At 39.6% G+C, this 23,445-nt stretch overlaps 1 protein-coding gene across 6 annotated transcripts in view; it reads right to left on the bottom strand.

Moving 5' to 3' along the window:
* Nucleotides 1-23,445, bottom strand: part of SMYD3 (SET and MYND domain containing 3) — a 379,752-nt gene that overhangs the window by 3,683 nt on the left and 352,624 nt on the right. For all 6 annotated transcript variants that reach the window (XM_054629904.2, XM_077175748.1, XM_077175747.1 and 3 more), the window contains one exon: nucleotides 2,680-2,788. In XM_054629904.2, coding sequence (XP_054485879.2) covers nucleotides 2,680-2,788 — 109 coding nt within the window. The remainder of the gene's footprint in view (nucleotides 1-2,679; nucleotides 2,789-23,445) is intronic.

The raw sequence follows: 23,445 nt of genomic DNA, 5'->3' as shown, positions 1-23,445 counted from the left end.
TGATTTCTTTCTAATGGCCAATTTAAAGCCCTCCACATTATTTAAGCCTTCTTCAGGGTTGCAGGGCAGAGAGCTAAAGCCATAGGGCCCAAAGGGCAAGGTGTTTGGGACAGTGATTCATTTTTTTGTGGCACAGAGAGCAGCAGTGAGGGCTGGGCTGCAGAGCCAAGCCCTGATTTTAACAGAGCATGTATCTGCTGCAGAGGCTGTCAATCCCCAGCAGCTCTGAGGCTGTGCCTGATTAAACAGGATTTATATGTGAGGTGAATTCCACTCAGATCCCAATTCCTCTGCACCTTCCATATCCTTCTTCCTAATGCCAGAGTGAAATTAGTCTGACGAGGGTTCCAACAGGGTGCTGCTATTCAGTGTCAGAGTGTATTAAGAAGAGTAATGAAGCAGAGAAGGTAATCGAGTTTCTGCTCTGAGCATGTGGCATGCTCTGCTGACACATCTAATCACAAAGGGGCAAATTGTGTTCTCATATAACTCTAGGACATTATCTGACTAATATTAGGAATCACATCCTTTAGTCACAAGAAACTGGGAATTATATCTTCCCCTAATTTGTTCCGGTGTAGAAAGCAAGGAAGTGAATCAGTTTCAGAGCTCATCTGAAGAAGTTACACGGAGAAACAGGATGACAAGAAGTTCTTCCTCCTCTCAGCTGTGCTCCCAGGGAGTGGGAGTTCAGCCTCTCCTTCTCCCACACTTGGGTGAAAAAGGGGAGGCTGAATAGGGAGTAGGCAAAGCCACGACAGGATTCTACACCTCGGTTGTAAAGCACTCACTGTGTCCTTGTGGAGCACCAATGGAGCCTCCATTAGAGGCTCACTGACACAGTGGACACAGAAGGACAAGCAGCACCTTAATGTCCCTTTGCAGAGAAAGAGGAGGTCACAGCCTAGAAAAGGTTTCTGTGTTAGGCATTGCTCAGTTTCCAAGGGATCATAGTGTAGCAATCTGGCTTGCAATGGGCAGCTTCTTCACCAAAACCATATAAATCCCCATTGCAATGTCCACCTTCACTGACCAGCAGCATTCATTTGTCTCTAGGGGTATTTGCTCCAGTTTAATCTAATGCAGTATCACATTAGAAATGCAATTAGAACAATGCATGTTGATATAATTGTAGCAGTGTCAATGAAAACAGAAGCTCCTCTGACTCGAGTCTCATTCCACTGCTAAAAGGGAAAGTCTGAATGTTTGGAAATGATAAATATTTTGGGGGAAAGAGCAGAGGGATTACCTGGCACATGACAGATATATGACATACTTCTGAATAATACATAAAATAGAATTGATTACTCTTCTGCCTGCTTTATAATGATCAGAATTGGCTATAATTCAAGTAAAATATTTCAAGTGAAGATTTAAGTTATACCAAGACTTAACAAGAGTGGCATCATACTAAATACTAATTTATTACTTCAACATATGAAAATTATTCAGCTTGCATCATTAATCACCTAAGAGATATGGGGGTTGAAGAAAAGGTAAGTACAAAATACTAACACCTAGAAAGTCATGACTGATGTTATCTTTATAGGGGACCTGGGCAGGAGGGGAGCAGCACCCCTCCCTCGCCTCCAGTGAGACACCCATCCCCTTCTATCCCAAGCAGCTGCCACACAGCACTTCATCTATCATGGACATGAATTGAAGGGAATGTAGAGCCAAATTCTTCACTTCTTTCCAACACTGGCACCAGAGCTGGTCCTGCTCCTGCCCAGCAGATACAGGCAAGCAGCTGGGCCAGGTGGCTTTTGGCAGCACCCAGCAAAGGCAATGGGGAGCTGTGTCAGGAACTGCAGGGGAGCCAAGAGCCAGGATGGGGAGCCACATGGAGCATGTAGTGTCTTCAGGGCAAGCTGATCACAGGACAATCAATAACATAAGAGAATGAGACCTTTTTGAGGGAAATTAGAGGCAGCACATCTTCCAGGGGGAGCAAAGCACCCCAGCAGTGATTGAGGGCTTGAGATGGGAGGCAAGATTCTACATCCTGAGGACATGTTGCACATGGAAAGGGATTATTTAATATACTTAAGATGATACTAACAGCAATATAACAGCAGGACAAATAAGAGCCTGAGGTACAAGGAAATGAATATAAAAGTCAGCTCAGGTACAAGAGGGATGGCTTAAAGCTGAAATGTAACTAACAAAGCACAGCTGCAAAACCAGATCAAAGATGATGAACAACAAGAAATATGAGGGATCAAGGGACATGCCTGTTGACTTCAGTGTGGCTCACAATTTAAAGACAAAGTTTTCCAGCCTGAAATCACAGAACCTGATAGGGAATAAGAAGGGTAGAAGCTGCAGCTCTCCTCCTGTTCCTGTACTTTCAGTGTTCTCAGAATCACTTTGCTAGGGGAATAAGGAACATATGAAGCACTGAGATAATTTATCTCTTCAGAACTAATAGTAATTTTTCATCCAGGCACCTCTGAGCTATGAAACTGTAATTAGCTGTGACTGATGCTGGAGAATGTCAGTGCCTGAAATGCTGTGCTGAGCAACAGTGACCCATCACCACATCCACCTGCAGCCTGGGGAAACACCACTGCTGGAAGAAGTGGTGAGGAGCATCCAAAGGCAAGACGGGGGAATCACACAGCAGTTTTGGGGGAAGCAAGGGAGGGGAATAGAGAAAAAATATTTCACCATACTGACCTGTTTCAAGGTTTCCAGTGCCTGAGGAACCATGCCTTGACTATACTGCAGTTTGCCCACTCGCATTAGCTGGACAGCCCTCAGTGGATGGAAACCAGGATAATACAGTCTGTAGAGGAAAAAGGAGGAAAATGTGTCACTGTCAGCTCTCACCTTCACAGTCACTGCCTCTGCAGAGAGCTATTAGGGTGGGACTGCAAAGTCATTGTGAATGTTAATAAGGTACTCAGAGAAAATTAGCTGCAATACTGAGAAGCATGAAATACTGAGGGGAATTAGCAAATTATTACTCTCCATCCCAGAGGAATGCCTTTAACATTATCCTGTTAAAAAGTGACAGGAGTGGGATTATTTAATTTGCTACTGTTGGATAATACAATAGCATTTACTGTAGTTAGTGTTGCAAACAGAGGTCCCTCACAATCCCAGGTCTTTGGAGAGGCATAATTTTAAGAGGAAGCTTCATCAGAGAATGCAGTGCTAGATTGTCCAAATGAAGGAGTGGGACTGAAGTGAAAGCAGGTATGTAACATCATGACCACTGCTTCTGAGGGTTTGTATGCCGCTCCCCGTTGCATAAAAAGAACTGTTTCTGCACATTCAAGGAAACATCTCAGACTTGGCTTCTTCATCTACACAAGGTATCTGCTACTATGAGGATACATTCCTGTTCTCAATTAATTTCAAAGAAACAGAGGTTCTGTTAAAAAAAAACAGAATGATGCTCTCTTTTTTCTAGGAAGTAGATGGAGAGTGGTATCATCATTAATTCCTCTCAAGGTGCTCTTGAAATGTTCATGGTGGGTACTCTACAAATTACACTGACCCTTGTCTCATCATACGTGGATTGTACCCCAGCCCTGTTGTGGATGAGCAGATCATTATGTCTTGAAAAAGCAACCTGGGGGCTGCAGAAAGCCATGGATGCAACTTGCCATCAGGAAACATGAGGTGAAGGGACACCTCATGTTGGAAGTTAAGTTACTTACAAAAGACCTTATTTATTTTTTTACTAATGATAACAGAATCATATAATAGTTAGGGTTGGAAGAGACCTCTGGAGATCATCCAGTCCAACCATCCTGTCAAGGCAGGGTCACCTAGAGCAGGTTACAAAGGAAGTCATCCAGGTAGGTTTTGAATGCCTTCAGATGGAGAATCCTTGACTTCCCTGGGTGGCCTGTTCCAGTGCTCTGCCAGCTTCAATGGAAAGAAGTTCTTCCTCATGTTTTAGTTTATGGCCATTGCTCCTCATCCTGTCGCTGGGCACCACCGAAAAGAGTCTGGCACCATCCTCTTGGCACCCTCCTTTGAGAAGTTTAAATGCATTAATGAGATCCCCTCTGAGTCTTCTCCAGACTGAACAGGCCCAGCTCCTGCAGTCTCTCCTCACAGGAGATGCTCCAGACCCCACATTGTCTTTGTGGCCTATATTGGACCCTTTCCAGTAGCTCCTTGTCTTTCTTGCGTTGAGCCCAGAACTGGACACAGTGTTCCAGAGGTGGCCTCACCAGGGCAGGATCATCTCCCTCAGCCTGCTGGCCACACTCTTCCTGATGCTCCCCAGGACACCATTGGCCCTCCTGGCCACAAGGGCACTGCTGGCTCATGGACAACTTGTCATCCACAGGAACCCCGGGCCTTCTCCACAGAGCTCTCTCCAGTAGGTCAGTCCCCAGTCTGTGCTGGCACTTGGGGTTCCTCCCCACATGCAGGAGGATTTGCCCTTGCTGTGCCCTGTTTGCTGCTCTCTGCCCAATTCTCCAGCCCATCAAGGTCCCACTGAATGGCAGCAGAGCCTTCAGGTGATCCATGACACTCCCCCAGTTCAGTGTCATCAGCAAACTGCCTGAGGGGGCCTCTATGCCACTGATAAACAAACTGGATAAGAATGGGCCCAGTACTGATCCCTGGGGAATGCCAGTGACTGTAGACTATGCAAATGAAAGAATAAAAGCCTTAAGCACAGCTCACCAGAGACAAACATCCTACTTGATCAAAGAGCATTTTTTTTCCTCAAGTACACCAGCAGTTGTGCTTGAGCAGTGTCTAAAAATACAGAATGAGTCACAACTTCAGGAAGAATTGCCAATAAGCTTTCCAAAATCTACTTTTTGAAGAAAATAGTTTTTTGGGTTTATGCCAAATCTATGATCATCAGAGTTCAGGGTAACTATTAATGAATGATACCACTGCAGTCAGGAAGACACTTAAATTTGCAAGAATATGATTAAATGCATGCTAAGACATTAAATGATGTAAATTGGTACAATGTACAGAAATCTTCTGATAAGACTGCATGTAAATTAATAAGTTATCTTTCTCTGTTATATTTCCCTAATAAAAATGCAAACACAATTAAATACAAGTAATTGTTTAAATGGCAGCATATCTGGCTGTCCTTATAAATCTCTAATTAGGATGTGTAAACATAATGAAAAATGTTTTCATACCCAAATTCCCCTATTCCACTGATCCCACGCAGTTTCAGTGAAGACATACAGAAATACATGGAAAGCATGCCTGGCAGGATCTCAGCAGCAACAGCTTTTGATCTGCCAAAGCCTCTCATGAAACAGCAGAAGCCAATTCCTCAATAAGAATAATCCATCCTGAATTGCCACAAGCACCTCCTGCTCAGCCCCCTTGTGGGTTGCAGTTAAAAAGGCTGAAAAGCCAGCAGACAAGAGAGAAGAAAAATGATAGCACTTATCTCAGTCTACTGACCACTCAGGAACTTCAAGGGTCTGGTTATAAAAACACTTGGAAATTATCAGTAGGTTTATTTTTAGAATTTGTTTCTGGTTATTATATCAACATGGTGCTATCTGATACTAGTGAAATAGGGAGAAAATACAGATTATATTTTGGTGTGAATTAATGAAGAGTAATGGAAATTCCAGCACTAACGTGGACACAAATGGAAATAATGAGCATATGAACACCTTCATAAAACTGAAAAGAAAATGTCTATATGATTGCATCCTTCTGCTCTCCTCTGTGACTGCTGCAAAGGAAGGAGTGAGAATGTCATTTCCTCTCTGTGCCACCAGAAGGCCAGGATGTATGGGGAAGGATCATGGCCACAGGAGAAGGTGCCAGGGAGACAAAGATTTTTGCATGAGATGATAACCCATCTCTGTAGGCCCCATTAGACTGTTTCTGCTGTGTCCCTCTGATTCTTCTGCCACTGTTCTTTCACAGCTGCTTCACATCTCTGTTGTTCCACACCTTTATCTTTCATCCTATCAACCATCTTTTTAATCTTCCTCTCCTCACCCTTCTGAATAACCAGCTCCATTCTGATACAACCACAAGGAAGAAACGTGGGTCCTGCCTCACCTGCAGCCAAATGACAGGTGGCAGCTCAAGCAGGAAACTCCAGGCTGTGCTTTAGCTCATCAGTGCCTGCTAAACTTCACACAACACAATATGGGTCCATCAGAATTCAGAATATGCCCCTCCATGCAAGGGTGTTTCTTTCTACAGATCATGCATTCACCTGCAGTCACTAAAGGTCTAGGATTGTGGTATGTGCAATACCAGGCAAAACAGGCAGCAATTCAGCAATGTCAGGTACTCAGCCCAAACTACCAGCCATAAAATAAAGCAAGTGAAAACTTAAGATGAGGACAGAGAAGGAATAAAATGTGTGAAATGAGGAGCCCTGTGCTCATAAATATTTACAAAGCTGTTTTACTGAGCTGATTTATGCTCTCATCTTATGCATGTACATAGTTCCATTTTGCAAGTCTTAAAACCGGCATTTGGAACAACTGTTTATTTTCATATTCTGGAATAAATCTATTAAACTACTGGAACACTGTTTATGGAAGGACATCCATTGAGTGAGTTTACTGGAGAAATCCAGGCAGCTTGCAGCTCTTCTGGGAGATGTGCAAGTGGGGAAGATGCTGTTGGCTTCTTCAAGACATTCCCAGGATTCAGTATTATGAAACACTGGCATGACAGAAAGAACTAAGCCATTTCAGGCACTTGTGGGCCAATTTATTATCCCCATGCATTGCTCTGAACAAAAGCAAGTGGATAGATTTAAGAATAAGGAAGATATTTACCAGCCAAGGAACTGATACCTAAAGACTGTCAACAAGAGACCAAGATAACTATAGAGAAATACATGCTGTAAAACATGTTACAGCTTGGGAAGAGTAGGATTTCAATCTGAAAAGGATTTTATGAGATTTATGAGGGCCTGAGGGACAAGAAGGGAGACAGTAACATACTGAAAGCTGAAGTAAGCATAGTTCTGTGGAGTGATGCTTCCTTGCCCTTGGCACTGGTCAATGCCCAGTAGATCACTTGCAAAGAGAGATTAAACAAAATACAACAAACAAGTAAAGCTGCACTGTAAACAAGACAGCTGGAGGAGGCTGAGAAGGAGCTGTACATTTTGAATCACATCCTCTGCTTTTATGAGGCAGCACAGCATTGTTCCCATCTATGCCCAACAGCATCCATGCTGTTCCTCCAGCCTGCCCTCCTGCCTGTCAGCTGGTCCCCCAGTATGGTGTCACCTGCAAACCCCACAGAAGTGTTTTCTGTTGCCTCCTCCAGGTCATTGAAAATGGTGTTAAGCAGGACAAGCCCCAGGACAGACCCCATGGTACCTCCACTGTTACTGGCATCAAACAGGGCACAGACAGCCCAACAACCACGGCACCCAGTGCACCCCCAGGCAGGATTGTACCTGCCTAGCTCTCTGCTCATCTGGGCCATAACACCCCAACCTGCATGCTGGCTCCCTGACCATCTCAGCCTAGCAAAGACAGCAGTGAGCACTCTGGTCAGCTCTCAGTGCCTGTTCTGCAGGCAGCCATCCTGTCTGATGGAATTGCAGGGGGCACACGCTCTCAGGTAATCCCTGGCTCAACCTTTATCCTGGGGTGTGCCTGGCACACTTCATAAAGAAGGCACCACCCAGCTAACTATTCAGAACTATTTCAAATGAAAGTTATTTCCCAGTATTTACGTAGCTTGCACTAGTGCTTCACTGTTCCAAGCAGCAGCAGTTCCTGCATTTCATTCCCAAAACACAAGGATACCAATTTTCACTCAGCAAAGTAATGGCCTATATGATGCAAAACAGTAGCTGTTTCTAAGGAAATCCACTGCTCCTCTTGGTAATTCAGCCTCAAGGTTTGCCTTGATTAACCTCCAGAGCAGTCACTATTCATATACTTTATAAAGAAAAGTATTTTTTTTCTTCATTCTATGTATTAGCTCTGAATCTCTTGTGTTTCATGTAAAGAACAGTGTAAAAGCCACAACCCTTGACAAAATTTAGCCAATTCCTTCTATTTCTTAATAATGTAGTTCCATTAATTCCACTCAAGTGATCTCAAATTACAAGGTAAGCAGTCAGAGCTTTTGTGCTCCCTTGTGAATTAAAGCCTAGTATTAAAAAAAAGAGAGACTATGCAAAATCACTGCCTTTTCTGATGACTCATATTTTAAAATAGATGTCTACCATTCCTTGCAGATCAGTCTGTGGGGCTTACATTTATAGTGCTGTCTTCTGCCTGATGTAATTAGTAGCAGGAGGATTTATACAACCTGAAATAAAGGTTTGAAATGGAAATGTTATAATGTCTCTTTACTAAGATGACATGTAAAAGGTGAGGCTATACAAAACTGTAAACTGGTTTTCAGAACCTTTCAGTGCAAGTAAATATGACAGCACAAAAGACATAAAGGAGTTTAAGGAGCCCCAACAACAGAAAAGGGATAAAGAGGCTCCAGGGCTTCAGCCATGGTGGTAAGAAAAATATAAAGAGGAGAGTATCAGCCTCACAACAGAAATGTACACCACAAATACAGCACCCAGTAAGTTCAACCTTCTCTTCTTTCTCTGACTTGTTCTTGATTTCTGAACTCCTTATTATTTGAATGCCTTCATTAAAGCTGCTCACTGAACTGAAGCCAAGAAATTGGTTTTATGTTGTCCAGTTACTTGCTTTCTGCTTTAGTCAGTGATGTGAAACTGGTCAACTAATTCACATATTATTTCTGTCCTTTGACTGGGGTGCTGAATGGGTTCTACACACAGGAACTATAGTAATAATTTTAGGAAAAAATGAGGGAAAAATGTTTATTTCTGCTAAAAAGTACAAAATAGTCAAAGAAACCACATGCATCAGAAACACAAGACAGGTAAACTAACTACACTCATTTAGGAGTTTACATATCTTGAAGTCAAAGGTGCTGTTCAGTCTGATCTGCATGGAATTTCACTTAGCAATTCCTGCTCCAGACTCAGCAATTTGAGGCTAAAGTAGTGCTTAAGAAGAAATGCTCTATTTATAGAAAGTAATCTTAACACAGCTATATATATAATGTGGTCAATTTTTTATTTTTTAATGAGCACAAGCCCTGTGCAAGAGTTTTGCCTGGAACAAACAAGGCTGCAGGGGTATTTTTGGAGAAAATGGGAATGTGTCATTGATGCTGGACTAGGTGACTGTTTTGAATGCTGAGTATTGAAAACAGTCTGGTTGGAACTTGCAAATTTTTAAGAACACTATATCTGTATTAACCTGTGTAAAATATTTAGGTCCCTGTGAAAGCCTTCAAAAAATATTGGCCTGGCTTTCATGTTAATATTAAATTTTTAAATTAGAATAATAATAATGTTAACCTGTTATTCTTTCTGTTTTTTCTTTCTCTTTCCCTCTGTCTTTTTTTCTTAACAACTTCCTGTCTATCATGGCTGACCAGGTAAGTTTAAATCAGTTCAGTACTTCACAACTCCCATTATACCTTCTGCAGCCAAGCTGTTTCTTGAGTAGAAGACTTAATCCTTTACCTGTGGCAGACCTGATATACTCCAGCTGCCCTGGAATGTTTATTGTCCATTTTATCTCCCCATCACAGTGTCTCATGGAGACGATCAAAGCATCAGTGAACAGTTTAATTCTGGCATCAGACTTTACTATTTTTTCATGGATTTGACCTCTCTCACTTGGATTTTGGGATCAGCTCCTCGACACTAGCAGGGAGGTTTTCCTGGAGGAAACCACTAGTGCACATCCTTAAAGCATTATAAAAATGCTTTGCCAGCAATGGGAAAACGTTATTAGAAGAAATTTTATTCTGGGAGGTCTCTTACAAACTAAAGCAGGAGAAATTGCTTTCTGTGACTACTATGCAAAACTACTAATTATCCCTAAGAGACTTCTTCTGGTCTAACCAAATAACACCAGAAAATGGTCATAATTTTCTGAGCCAGCTGGGGTGATATCAGTACAGATGTGCAGACCTAACACCTCTGATCAGAGCTCAATTTGAATACTTCATACTCTTATAAATATATCCTGGCTGTATATTTTTGTAGCCTAATTTAAATGTGCTCTCTCTGTCTTTGGATTGTTTTGTATTGGCAAAACTCTTGGTTATCCCCCAAGTATTGAGATTTTCACCAATGCCCACAACTCATGTATGAGCCTCATCCTACTAAGCAGCAAAGTGCATGGCATGACAGTCTTCGTTCTGCACAGATAAGATATGGAGGCCTGGGCAAATGAAATTGTTTGTCCAATGCTACAGGATAAAATCTCTGGGAAAGTTAAACCTATGTTTCACTCTTGCTCTAGGATGGCTTTTGGTTCATGCAGAGTCTGGGTCTTGTGTTTGTGCTGTCTTGCCTACCTGTCTGGCTCTAAAATCCAAATGAGAGTAAACATAATTTAAGAGGCTTAAGAGGCTTGCTGTATTTTGTAAACAAAATGTAGAGACAGTACCCCTAGTTAATAAACTTTTGTGCCAGACTGACAACTTATTTTTCTGTTTCTTTTATCTATTCTGTTGTCACTCAGGAAATGTCCTGTTATTTCTGTGGAACAACTGCCTCTGGAAGCTATTCAGGATTTAGATCTATGAAATAATGCTTCAAAATATTTTTCATCACATCTGCATCTCATATTGTTCCATTACTATTTGTTTCAGTAATTTAGCTGATGTGATCAAATAAGCAATCATACTTCTTAATTGACTGAATTCTCAAGAAATGTTAGCAATCCATCTCAAAAATTATTTCTCTCTGGCTGCTGATCATTCTGCCATATTCCTTATGATGATAATTTATGTCACATTAAAATGAATATTGTTCCAGATGTTGTGTCTGCTAAGATTTGAATGATAACTCCAATAAAATGAAAAAATTGGATAAACTGCAATTTTAATCTTGGCTCTTGATCTAACTCATCCACTTTAAAGGCTAACTCTCTCAGTTTGAACTGTCCACTTCAATGTTCTTTACTCTTCTGATATTATGAGATGTTAAGGAAAGAAAGGGTGCCCAATCTGGAATGGAAATAGAAAAAGATTTTTTATATATTGTCTCTTTGTCCTGGCTGAGCTTCAAAACATCTTGTAGCTGTTAGGGATTTTTTTTTGTCCTAAATTCACCACATCTACAGATAAAGATGGCAGTGTGGGCTGTCACTGCAGATAGGAACACACTGTCTCGCCCTTGCATAGCCAGGAGAGTAAGAGATTAAGATCAACAGATTCTTTAGTTCAAAGGATTTATAAAATGATTTTAAAAGCCATACAGATTACATTGGGTGAATGCCAAAAAACACAAGAAGGGTAAGAGATGCAGCAAAGGAACAAAAGGAAAGCTAATTAAAGAGAACATGCATGGGAAGAGAAGCAAGAAACTGAAGGGAAATGTACACTAGAGACACTGTAATTTGTGAAAAAGATCTTGGCATCACCTTCTCCTCCAGCAATGAACTTCTGACCAGGTGTTGATGGTATGAAAAATGACTCACTTTCCCTATCTCCTGCAGCTGAGAATACAAGATTGCAGGTAAAAGAAATGCAAGTTTAGACTTTGGTCTTAATCAGAGACCTACAGGTTTGCATGGTCGCTCTTCTTCATCCACAGAGAGTGACAGGAAAATGTAAAGCACTGATGGATCTCTATGCCAGTCACATATTACCTGCCTCTAATTGATTCCCTCTGCTATGACACGAGTCCCCTGGGATCTGAGCCACCCACATCTAAATACTACTGGTATCAGCAAAGCTTGGAGAAGTCAGTGAGTGTGTATGGGTGTTCACAAGCTGCAGAAGGAAGGACGAAACCAGAAGCACTGACATCTTCAGTGCAGAATGTCTTCTCTGTACTCACCAGTATCAGCAGATCACCTCAGAAGTCTGCTGTAATACAAAAGTGATAACAGGTTCATTTTTGACCACATGTGCCTTACAGGCTCACCTCTCTTTTCTTTTTTTTTTCCTTTCTCCCACCATGTTGTCACCTTTCAAAATCTGTTAGGTCTGTGCTTTACCAGCTGCCATTTCCATTTGTCTATAGTGTTGGATTCAACTCTTGTTGTAAAAAATAATAGCAACAACAGCAACTGAATTAGCATTTGCAAAATTTAGTGACATTCTCATGCAAAACTTGTTACCGGCATGTCCGAACAAGAACTCTATTACCTGATGTCAGATATCTCATTTAGACAACTATCCTTACTCCTCCTCATGTGTCAGCTTTTCCATCTGTAAAATGACAAATACTAATCTCTTTATTCAGTAGACAAATATGAGGGCAAAATACTATCATGTTTGTGAAGAGCTTCAACAGTTCTATAGGAAGATTCTATAGGAGTTCAAAATATTAGCAATAGCTCTGAAAAGAATGACAAATCCTTGGTAGGCTACAGAGTTAAAATGTGACAGCCAAATGAGACCATCTGTCCGAGCTGGAGAACCCGTAACTTCCATCCAGTTGCTCAGCTGGCTACAAAATTTCTTGCATGACCCAAAAGGCATGTAAATTGCTCCAGAGCTTCCTAGGAAATAAAACAATCTGGAAGAAATGGGAGGGGGAAAATAGCATTCTTTACAGAAAAAATAGGAGACCAGCTATGAACTTTATGAATAGCAATCATGAGCAATAATCTCTCCCAGGCTCCAAAGTGCTGCCTGAAATGCTAGCTGAATATAAAGGAGAGATTTTTTTTTCAGGTAACACACCACAGTGCCTCTTCACAGCATGGAAAACAGTGTGCAATACTTCAAATGGCCAAGGCATGCTTGAACTCTGTTTGTAATTGAAAGTAGCATGTTCACTGAGCAAGCATTTTTCAAGGAAAGACAGGGTTGTGGTACACCTTGATTAATGGGTATGTTTGTACCTTGGCAGTACAGGTACGAGGTAAAAATTTTTAAAGGGAAGATCTCAAGCCACCATTTCGTAATTATATGTTGTTGCTCCAAAAGATTGTAAGGATTTTCAAATTGTACATAGCTATAGTTATGTGGCCCAGCCACTTAGGGCTTGTTTAGACACATATGAGAGTATGAAAGATACTCTCCAATAGGCACTTTCCATCAAATTTCCTCAGTATGAGGTTTTGGAATGAATTTCTAGATTAGGTCGTTAGAGGTCCACATCTTGACATGATGAGGGTATATTTCTATAGGCAAGATAGGGATGAACAATTCATTTAAGCTGAAGTGCAATGCATTCAGGGACCTACTGAATATATCTCTTGTATAAAAACAGAAACAAAGTCTGGTTTTTTTTTTCCCAGACTGAAAATAAAGGGCAAAATACACAGGAACCCACTTCCTAAAGAATTAGCTGTTTTTTCTGCTACTTAGTACCAACTACATAAAAATAAATAATAGATCTGTTGCAAGGATGTTTTCTCCAATGATGAGAACTCCAGCCCTTTGTAAGGAGAGCCATGGAAAGGTGGCCACCTCTCTGGGCCAGACCACAAGTGCAGTGGCTGAACATGTCACTGAAGCTTATGGCCTTGAGCCCACCAGAAGGACAAAACCAAACCAAAACAAACCCCAAGCAAACAAACAAAAAACCAAAAAACCCCAACCAACCAAAAAACCTGCTCTGGAAGCTGCACAGAAAATCCTTTGGAGTTACTTGACAGAGACTTGATTGTGGTGGAGCACACTTCAGACAAGAATCCTCTGAAACAATCTGGCAAATGTTTACCCTGCATCCCACTCTCTGAGGGCAGTACAGGCACAAAAGAGGAGCTACAACTGCACTATCATGCCTAAAGCACATGAGTAAATGCTTGTAACAGTCTAAAATTATGAAACAGTGAGCAACCACATTCTCTCTCAGCTGATTGTATGGAGGCAATTACCACATTGATTTATGGATGAGTGGGGATGGAGGAGGGGAAATCAGCAAAAAAAAACCATTTGTGGACTCTGTCAAGTACTATTTTTTTCTGTCAAATGTTATTTGGTTCCTGCTGAGCTAAAGAAAGACTCTGTAACACTTGGCTCACAGTTCCCAGTAGTGGACCTCTGTGCCATGAGACCAGGTTCACAGTTCTAGCTCAAACACTAGCCAGCCCATGGGGGAGAGCTCCAGCAAGCTGCTGTGCAAGTGCAGCAGAGCAGTCAGGGTAATCAATCTGTGGGGCTTGGACCACTATTTCATCCCATGTCCCAGGTTATACCCTGTTGTTGGCTAAAGCTCTCTGGCATAATATTTACTTTTGGTTTCCCATTACATATACCAGCTGTGTTTGAGGCAGAACTCCCATCTGTCTCACAACTCATTATTTCAAACAGTAAGAAGAAATTCCCTTTTCTCCTTCTTCCCAGATATTTTTCTTCTTTGTTTTCCTCTTCTAGTTTTTGCATCTTTCTTTAACAGTTTCTCTATCTATCCCTTACATTTTCTTCTGTCAGTATTCTCTATCCTAACAAGCTGTGTTTTTTCTCTTCTAACCAACTCTTATTATATTTTTATTCAAAATTTTAATATTCTTTCACTCCAGGGTCCTCTCTACCTACCTATAACCAAAATGCTAAGCCCTGTATAGGCCAAGTGCTCATTTGGATGCACAATATCCATCTTTGAAGGAACTGCTAGACCACTAACAGCTGTTTCAAAGTAAACTCCCTTTATGCACTGCAAATTACATGTTAAGACATGCAATGGTGTACTGTGCATAAGGCCTCAGGAAACCACCCATTGATCTATGATATGTCCATTAATCTCTGCAGCCTAAAGGGCATCTTTCTAAATTCGTACAGGAGCCAGGCATGAGAAGAAATCTGTCAATACCTTTTTGTGAGGCACAGGGAGAACCACATACTAAGTCTTTGCTATTAAATGCGAATCCATAGAATGAGGCAGTCATCAAATTCTAAAAGGGCATTTACTTGCCTCAAGCAAAAATAAAATGTCATGGCTCCTTCTGATTTTGCAAAGTACCAGAATTTGATTGTCAATTTGTGATTTGTCTGAAATATGGCTTAGATATCTCTTTGCTTTCATGGCACTTGTTCTGAGGATTTTTGTATCCCTTCCAGTTTGTATTTCATGCTGGACCGGATGTATCTTAATAGAGTACAGAAAAGGGCCTCTGCTAGGTGACAGCTTCTCTCCCAGAAAAATGGAGATCTTTCCTGGAATTACCCTGCAAATGCACATCATGGCACTGCAAGCTTTTGTAATAACAAGGATTTCATGCTGCCCCTCTGATCTGTATTTTCTTTCTCTGCTCATGCTGGTACAACAAGTAATGCTCTTGGTCCACTTACTCCCATTTTTCAGGAAAGACACATCTTTGAAAGGGCTCTACTAATTTCTTACTGGCTTTCAGCAGACTTTTTTGGGCCAAAAGAAATTAATATACCTTATCAGAGTCCTTCATATTTGGTTATTTATATTGTCCCTTTTGAGGGACAGCTGATGAGAGTTGTACCTTCATATAAAAAGTTCTTCCAAGTCTTTATAAGTTACTATAAAGTACAAATAATGCTAATAATGAGTTTTGCAAAATATGTACCTTTTGCCAATGCTGGTTTGAGGCACAATACAGTAGTTACTATAAAACTGCAGAGTATTAACTTCTTTGTGACATTTGTTTATGAATAGAGATGAGCCAAGAGGGAAATTTTGCTGTGCATGGATGTACACTGACAGCATGAATACTACTGTGTAGCAAAAGTATTTCCATCATGACATAAGTAGATTTAAAATGAGTGCATGCAGATATGCAGATTGCCTAAAAGATGAGCCCAGACAGATTAAATATACCCATGCCACATTTTTTTTTGATTCCTACATGATAGAATGCAGATCAAGTAATTTCATACAGTATATCATACAATATTATGCAACACACAAGACATAATAGTTCAAGCCAATTTCATGTGGAGAAATACTTACATCAGAAAACAATCACTGAATGAGGCTCTCTTCCCCTCGACAGAGAAGCCATAAATTGAGAGATTACTGGGTTAGAGAGTACAGGAATGCCTTGTTTTGTCTCCATGCCAGAGCACATACACTCACCTCTTCTATTCTTCTCTACCTTACAGACAGAGATTCAACAACTTAAATAGGTTAAAGACAATTTATACATACTTTGGAGAAAGAGTGCTTGGCTAAAGCTCAGATTTATACTTGCCAGTGTACATGAGACTATCACATTTGATAAGAAATTGTAACTGCAATATGAAACCGTTCTCAAATTACAACTTCAAATTTTCAGCACTTACAAGATGGGGGCAAGCAGACTGATTTTCAGGAGGAGTTTGGAAATAACTGCAATTCTTGGTGGACATAATTCTTCTGCATAATACCAGAGACAGCTTGTCTACCTATAGACTTTCAAGGTTAATTTGAATTCATTAACAGTGTGAATTTAAAATTAATCACTTAATAATCACTTCAACCATGTTGTAGCTTCTGTCACTGAAAACTAACACAGAGTTATTTCATATTTAGGTTGATTCATTTCCAAAGCAAACTGGGCCAGACTGCAGTAAATTGAGAAAAACACATTTATTTGAAAAGATTAATTAAAGCACTCTAAAATCTATTTGGGTTATTTACCCTTGAAACACAAGCTTTGGTCAAACAAAAATGGTATGCCTCAAAACCAAAAGCCCTTCACTCTTGTGATCATTGGCCCAAAACATATGTAAAGATAAAATCCTATGATGAATATCATGTGATTGCCCTCTCTTTACAACAAAACTTGATGGTTTTTATATGACTTGTTCCAAACAAACAGGACGTAGCTAGGAAACTGGCTAATCTGGAAGGGAAAAAATATTTCTATAAAATGCTAGACAAAATGGGGCAAGAGTCAAACTAGACACAAGACTATATTTTGCATTATTAGGTAAATAATGCAACCTAATTGGTTGTGCTACATTTTGATCCAAAATTGATGGTACGATAACCATAAATTATGAAGTATTAGTTAGAAATGGCATATTGTGCTTAATGTACTAGCAACTACTAACTCACCAGCAAACACATAATCAGTTGCTATAGTAATTCTAATCTCCACCTATGCCTCAAGAATTGTTAAGGGATGTGACGAATTCTGTTCTTTACAAAATGTGTACTTTCCCATAATCGTGTTTAGTGGATTTTCTGCAGAATCCCCACGTGCATACTGCACAGATCACATGTGCCTTATCAGATTCAAATAACTGATTTGAATTTTTATTGAGCACTGACCTTTCCAATATACATTTAATTTGTGTTTACATCTAATATATATATATATCGTGATCTCAGATATTCCACTCTGCTTGTTTTTAAACAAAAGGCAACATGAAAGCAGTTTACTAGGGAAATGAAATCTGATCAAAAAGAACAAAAGGAAAGTACAATAGTTAATTATTTCAAGCCTAAAAACTGGAAGCAATTCTCCCATGTGTATAAGGGCCAGTACAGGTCCTGTACATCAATTAGGCCCACTTAAAGCACATTTTAAAGGCTTAGAGAGGATTTATATGGTGCATAAGCCTGGGGCTGTCTGCATGTGAATTTCATCCCCTATGAATATGCCTGTCAAGACAGCCGAAATCTGAACATTAAGGAAGTTGTTAGCAAATCAAAATCGAAATTTGCAGACATTGTTACCTCAGTTGTATTTGTCTCTCCCCTTTCTCACAGCAAAACCAAGTGGTTACAAGCACAAAGCAAGTGCAAGAAACAGTGGCCACAGTACTAAATTTTCTCATTTAAGCTGCCCTTAAGAGGAAGATGGATGGTACACTGAAGAAAAAGATTGTTTCTCTGTCTTGATCTTCTAAAGGAAGAGCTTTTAGCTGTAGTCCATAAAATTCATTTCTATGTCAGGGAATGTAGGGAACAACAAATACTCCACTAAGCTCACAAGATCCACAAGCCTTCGATTACTTGTTTTGGTCACACGAATATAAGACTTAAGATGCATGATTAAATTTCATTATATGTGGACTTGGTATTAATCCCTGATGAGCAATTATTTAAGATTCATGAATTCTTAGTAATGACATGTTTCTCCATTCCTTTACATATCTGCATTAGTGATCATTTCTAAGGAAGGCAGAATCCTGAAATCTGGAATCTCTACTTACCTCCAGAATTTTAGCATTTTTATTTGAGACATGAAACATTTTAACAAGTATTCAACTACTTAGATCCATGCTAAATTATTACATAGAGGAAAAACTACCATAATAATTGTGCTCATAATTCCTGGAGAAAAGTCAGATACTTCCTGTGTGAAATTTGCTCTGAAAGCATACGGAATTCAGGCTTTGCATTCTGTTGGAATTTCTCCTTGAAGATCCTATCTGATCTATCAACGATACCAGAATTGAGAAAACTTTTAAATTTTTTTCCAACTTAATTTCTAGGCATTTATCTCTGGCTCTCCTGATTTTTCACTTCATGTCAAATTGCCAAAATATCACCATTGCCTCATTTAAAACTCTCTTGAGAAACAACATATTCTGCATTACCTGAAAAAAGCAGAATTTTTACCTCTTCCCACCCTTTAATCATGTGTCCAAATCCTTTCCAGAGCTTCCTGCAGTTGATTTTAAAGAGTTAACAAATAATCAGATCAATAACTATAGCTGAACACGACTTCAGAAAACTCTTACATGACAGCAAGTGTAGGATTTATCCCAACAGTGTATTCATTCAGGCTGACAGCTCACAGGCTTCTAACTTTAGATGCCAGGACAGGAAGCTTTATCTTCCCAGTTTCCCAGTATATGCAGTGCACAGTCAAGGACTCCTTGAGAAGGAAATTCAGAATATTCAACTTCCCCTACTGAATATTCCTCAGCATTAATAATTCAAGATCACTTTATGAGCTCAGTTTTCTGTCGTGTTGCCTCAGACGCCTAACTGTGGCATAAATTGTGTCACACTTTGATTCTTCAAATTTAAATGAGGATACAGAATGATTGATTTTGCTTTTCATTTACTAATCTTTGATAAATATGGAAAGCTTCAGCACGGTTCATTTCTATAGGAGCAACACACTTCCAAAGAGAAAAGCTACTTACACTATAAACCTCCTCATATAAATATGCTGGATGTGCAAACTTCATCAATGATCCCATTTACTACATGCTCTAGCAATAAATGTCTAGAGACTAAAAGCACAATTCTCAAAGGACCACAGTTTCTAATTTCTTTGGAAAACAAACACAATCTACCATGAAAAATGTAATGGTACTTTAATTATCAATCAGTTGAATACCATGAGATATGCTTGCCTTCATTTTTTAATACCTTCTGCCATTTCCAGCAAATTGTGGAAAAAAAATAATGGATGCCTTGAGTATTCTTCATGTCTATTTCCACCAAAGGAAAAAAAAAATAGAAAAACCCTCAAAATGAAGATTCAGATTCTTTTGGATCAGTCATAATCCAGGAGGAACACTAGCAATAATGAATATGGATACACAAACGCAGCTGCAGCACTCACATCAATAGCAAAGTAATGCAAAAATTTGCCCCTTTGGTAGAGTTCTGCTACATTAAAGTGCTAAAAAGCTCTTGGCTGTCTGACTCAAGGTTGCATCTTCGTTTTATAAGGTCAGTGCTCTAGCATTTGAAAAATATTTTGTATTTTGCAATATTTACCTCATTTCCTTCTCCAGAGATGTTGTAATCATTCAGGAATAGCAAAGCATATTGCATACATAAGAAAAACCCTTATGAATAAAAACATTTCAGCATTTTGAAGAATTTCATTAAACGGGTATAGAACTAATAAAAATATTAAGCTGCCTACAGTGCAGTCTAGGCTGGGTTTTATACCACACCCCACATACATACAGTGTTCTCTGAACAGCAGAAAATTTTACATTATAGTGGCAAAGTCTCTGTAATTCTTAAATCTTCTCATAACTGAAAACCAACTTACATTCAAAAAAGAATTTCTGTTTAGTGTTATGGGGAGGTGGGCAAACCAGACCAAATGTCTTCATTTGGGTCTCAATGGCTTTTGTTCATGCTGACCTCCAGCACAGAAGAGCTTCCTAAATATCAAAGTGTGGCTGAATTATTTAATTGAATATATTGTTATATTTAGTACATAGGACTGAGGATATAGCAAGAATAGGAAGTGTGTGATAGGGAGTAATTTTTTTTGTCTACCAATGCTCCTAGAAAGAGGATGGAACAATAATGTATGTGCTAAGCTCTGTGCTCCTTACTGTGATAACACATTTGACGACAGGACACATGGATTAGCAGAAATGAACATTACAAATGTAAATATACCTCAGGGAATGAGGACATTTTATCTTTTTATCTTTGGTAAATGTGCATTAGGCAGAGCAATGTGGATATTATTATTATTATTATTATTATTATTATTATTATTATTATTATTATTATTATTATTATTATTATTATTATATTAATTAAATAGTGATACAAATGATCAGAAGAACCCAATGCTACTCACTGTGAGAAATCCTTACTGCTGCTTTGCTGGAAAGATACATCTCACAACAAAAGGTTTGGCCTCTAAAGATACAGTACTGTCAAAACTGAAATATCAAAATGCTCTCACTTGGCTGTCACATCAGGAATTAATATTTTACCGAAAGTCTAAATGAGGCAGACCCAGGTATTTTGATTAGCACATTTCAGACTAAAGATCTTGAAAGGATATTTACTTTCAGAGGAAACAATCTTGAAATTTTTTTCTCCATATTCCTTATTCGATATTGTACAATGCAGCACTTTAAACATCCTGTTTTGATGAAGAGCAGTAGGAAATCCAGGAAAATAGCCTATGGTAACTATGGATAAAGCACCTTTTAAAATAGGTTTATCCAAATTGATAATGCATAGATAAGGAATATTCACTGGAAAAAAGTAATTCTGAGTGACATCTTGCATATATATGTTCAAAGCCTTCCAGTTTGTCTTGCAACTATTATCATGATGAAAGAGTACAAAATAAAATAAATCTATTATGATTTTTTTTTTCTGACAACTGTGAAATGTAAGTTTTTTAATATTGGAATAATATTTTGTAAAACAAGCACCTGGAAAGCCTTGATGTTTCAGTGGCATCTTAAACTCTGACTAGAAGTTTTAGAGGTTAACATTAGTCATTGCTTTCTTACTGCTGTGCTCCTTTACTCCCCCAGGTTTTCCATGGACAGCATGAATTTGCATAGGCAATACAGCATTGAAGGAAGAGGCTAGAGCATGGAGAGCTGAAAAACTGCTACATGAAAAGTCAGAATAATTTGCTGGTGTTTCTTAGAACACGAGTGTTTCTTAGAGAATTCGCACTGGAAAATAATATTCTTCTAGAGCATTTGCTCTATTTCCACTGTCCAGGATTACTAATCACAAAAGCACTGGTATTAAACCAGTTCACAGAGATGAAATGTGTCAAAAAGTGTCAAAAGTAGATGAATTTAACCTTGCAATATTCAAGGAATGGAAACTATACCCTGGGGCACATTAGAGAAATACATGGATAGGAATTATCTAAAAGGAGATAACCAATGTGGATTTAGAAAGGCAAGAGCCTCCCTAACAAATCTACTTGACCTTTATCATGAGGCTAAAGACAAGGCTGATAATAGGCTCTGCAAATAAGAGTGTGTTTGTATTTTCAGGAGGTCATGTGGGCATCCACAACAAACAGATGAAAGGGGTGAAAAGAAAATAGCTCCATAAAAAACCTCTGAAAACTCATAAGAAAGCACGTACTGCAAAGAAATGCATTTAACCCTCCACTGACCACACAACTGCAGCAACTCAACAGCAGCACTGTGGCAGCATTTGTTGCACCACCCGTGTGGTGAGTTTGCCCAGTAAAGTAAAAGGTAGCCAGAGACTGTAGTTCCATGGCAGCTGCTGGTCCTTTTAAATGTAAGTAAAAGAGAAAATTTTATAGAATCCACAGGAGTTTTAGTGTAGGTAAAAAATTGACTTGACAGACTAAGGAGCCATAGTACGCAAATCCCTTTCTACACTCAGCTTTTCTTGTTCTTTTTTTCAAGACAGAAGATAAACCTAGGGAAGGTAATGCTGTGATGGATAACAAAGGTAAAATTACTCTCAGAAAAAATAGGTCTTTCTTGAAACAGCTCTTCTAGTTCATGACAGTCTGCAGATGCTTTGTGTAGAGATGCTTGGGCCACAGTGAAAGCCTGACTTCTGACAACCCCTCTCAAACCCCCATGGAAATTAATGACATTTGGAGGATGCCCTCACAGTTTTATTTCCGTCTAACCAGGTGCCAAGGTGCTCATCTGTCCATTGGAATGGAGCAGCCAAGTTCTAGTGACCTGATTATTTTTCTCTTGCCTGCCCTGCCTGGGCATGGGACATAGTTCCCCTCTCCATGCTTGGAAGATGAAAAAGATCCTCTGACACCTTGGTTGGAGGAATGACTGTTTGTGGAGGGGGGACTTTGTGTGTCAGGGGCAACCTTTTCACTGGACAAAGGAAAAGTTAAGTTCTAGGGTCTTCATCCTTTTCCCACAGGACTGACTGGAAGGAGGACTGGTTTTCTATCTCCTCTGGGACAAGGAGAGGCCTTTGGTGATGCCACATATTTGTACTCTGAAGTTGCTGAGGAAATGGGGGATAAAGGAGAAGAAATTACAGAAATACACCCCCCATTCACTCAAGCACACACTCCTTAACTCATTCTTCACCAAGGGACAGAGACAGGAGGCAATGAAATGAAGATAAATAGTTCAGAGTTAAAGAAGCAGTGAGGAGTACAATAAGAATTTGGAAGAGAAAAGAATGTGATCCAAAACATGTCTGTGTCTGAGTTAGGTACCAAGACAAAGAGAAAAAGAAGAACATGAACTTAGGGATTCTAGAAGACCCATACTGCCTCTAACACCAAACATTCACAGATGTTTAAACCCCAGAATAAAAATGCAACATGGTCTTTGCTGGAACATTTACTATGTCCCCCTGCCTTGTTTACCGAGCAGACAGTGGCCATTGTCAGCTCTCCTCGATGGGGTCATGAATTGGCTTGCACACATCCACTTCTGTCTTCTTGGGCAAACAGGCTAAGAAAATATACCTGAGTCAGCAATCTTGCATGTCAGCATGTGCAACCACTGAATCAACTTTCTCACCTCTAACACCAGGTTTTTCACCCTCAACAGAAGATTTATTTACTGTCCTGTTCTCACCCAGAAGTTAGCTAAGGGATTTTGAACATCTGGATTGCTACTTTAATCTCTGTTGATAATGGTACCACTGGATCCAGCACAAACATACTGCATTACACTTTTTCCTTTCTTTTCTCTGTTTCAGAATGAATGGCTTAGGTGGAGTATTCTGGGTACCTCTGGGAAGTCAGGAACCACTCAGAAAGTGTGAAGTAACAGGGTTGAGAACAGAAGAGAGGTAAACTAGATCCCTAAACTAGACAATACAGCAAGTTAGACCATATGGTTAAAAAAAAATAAAAATCTACGTATAGTAAAAAAGAACCCTCT

This window comes from Agelaius phoeniceus, chromosome 3, assembly GCF_051311805.1.
Source record: "Agelaius phoeniceus isolate bAgePho1 chromosome 3, bAgePho1.hap1, whole genome shotgun sequence".
Taxonomy (NCBI): Eukaryota; Metazoa; Chordata; class Aves; order Passeriformes; family Icteridae; genus Agelaius; species Agelaius phoeniceus.
Note: the sequence above shows the minus strand (reverse complement) of the source record. Positions and strands in the feature narration are given on the sequence as shown.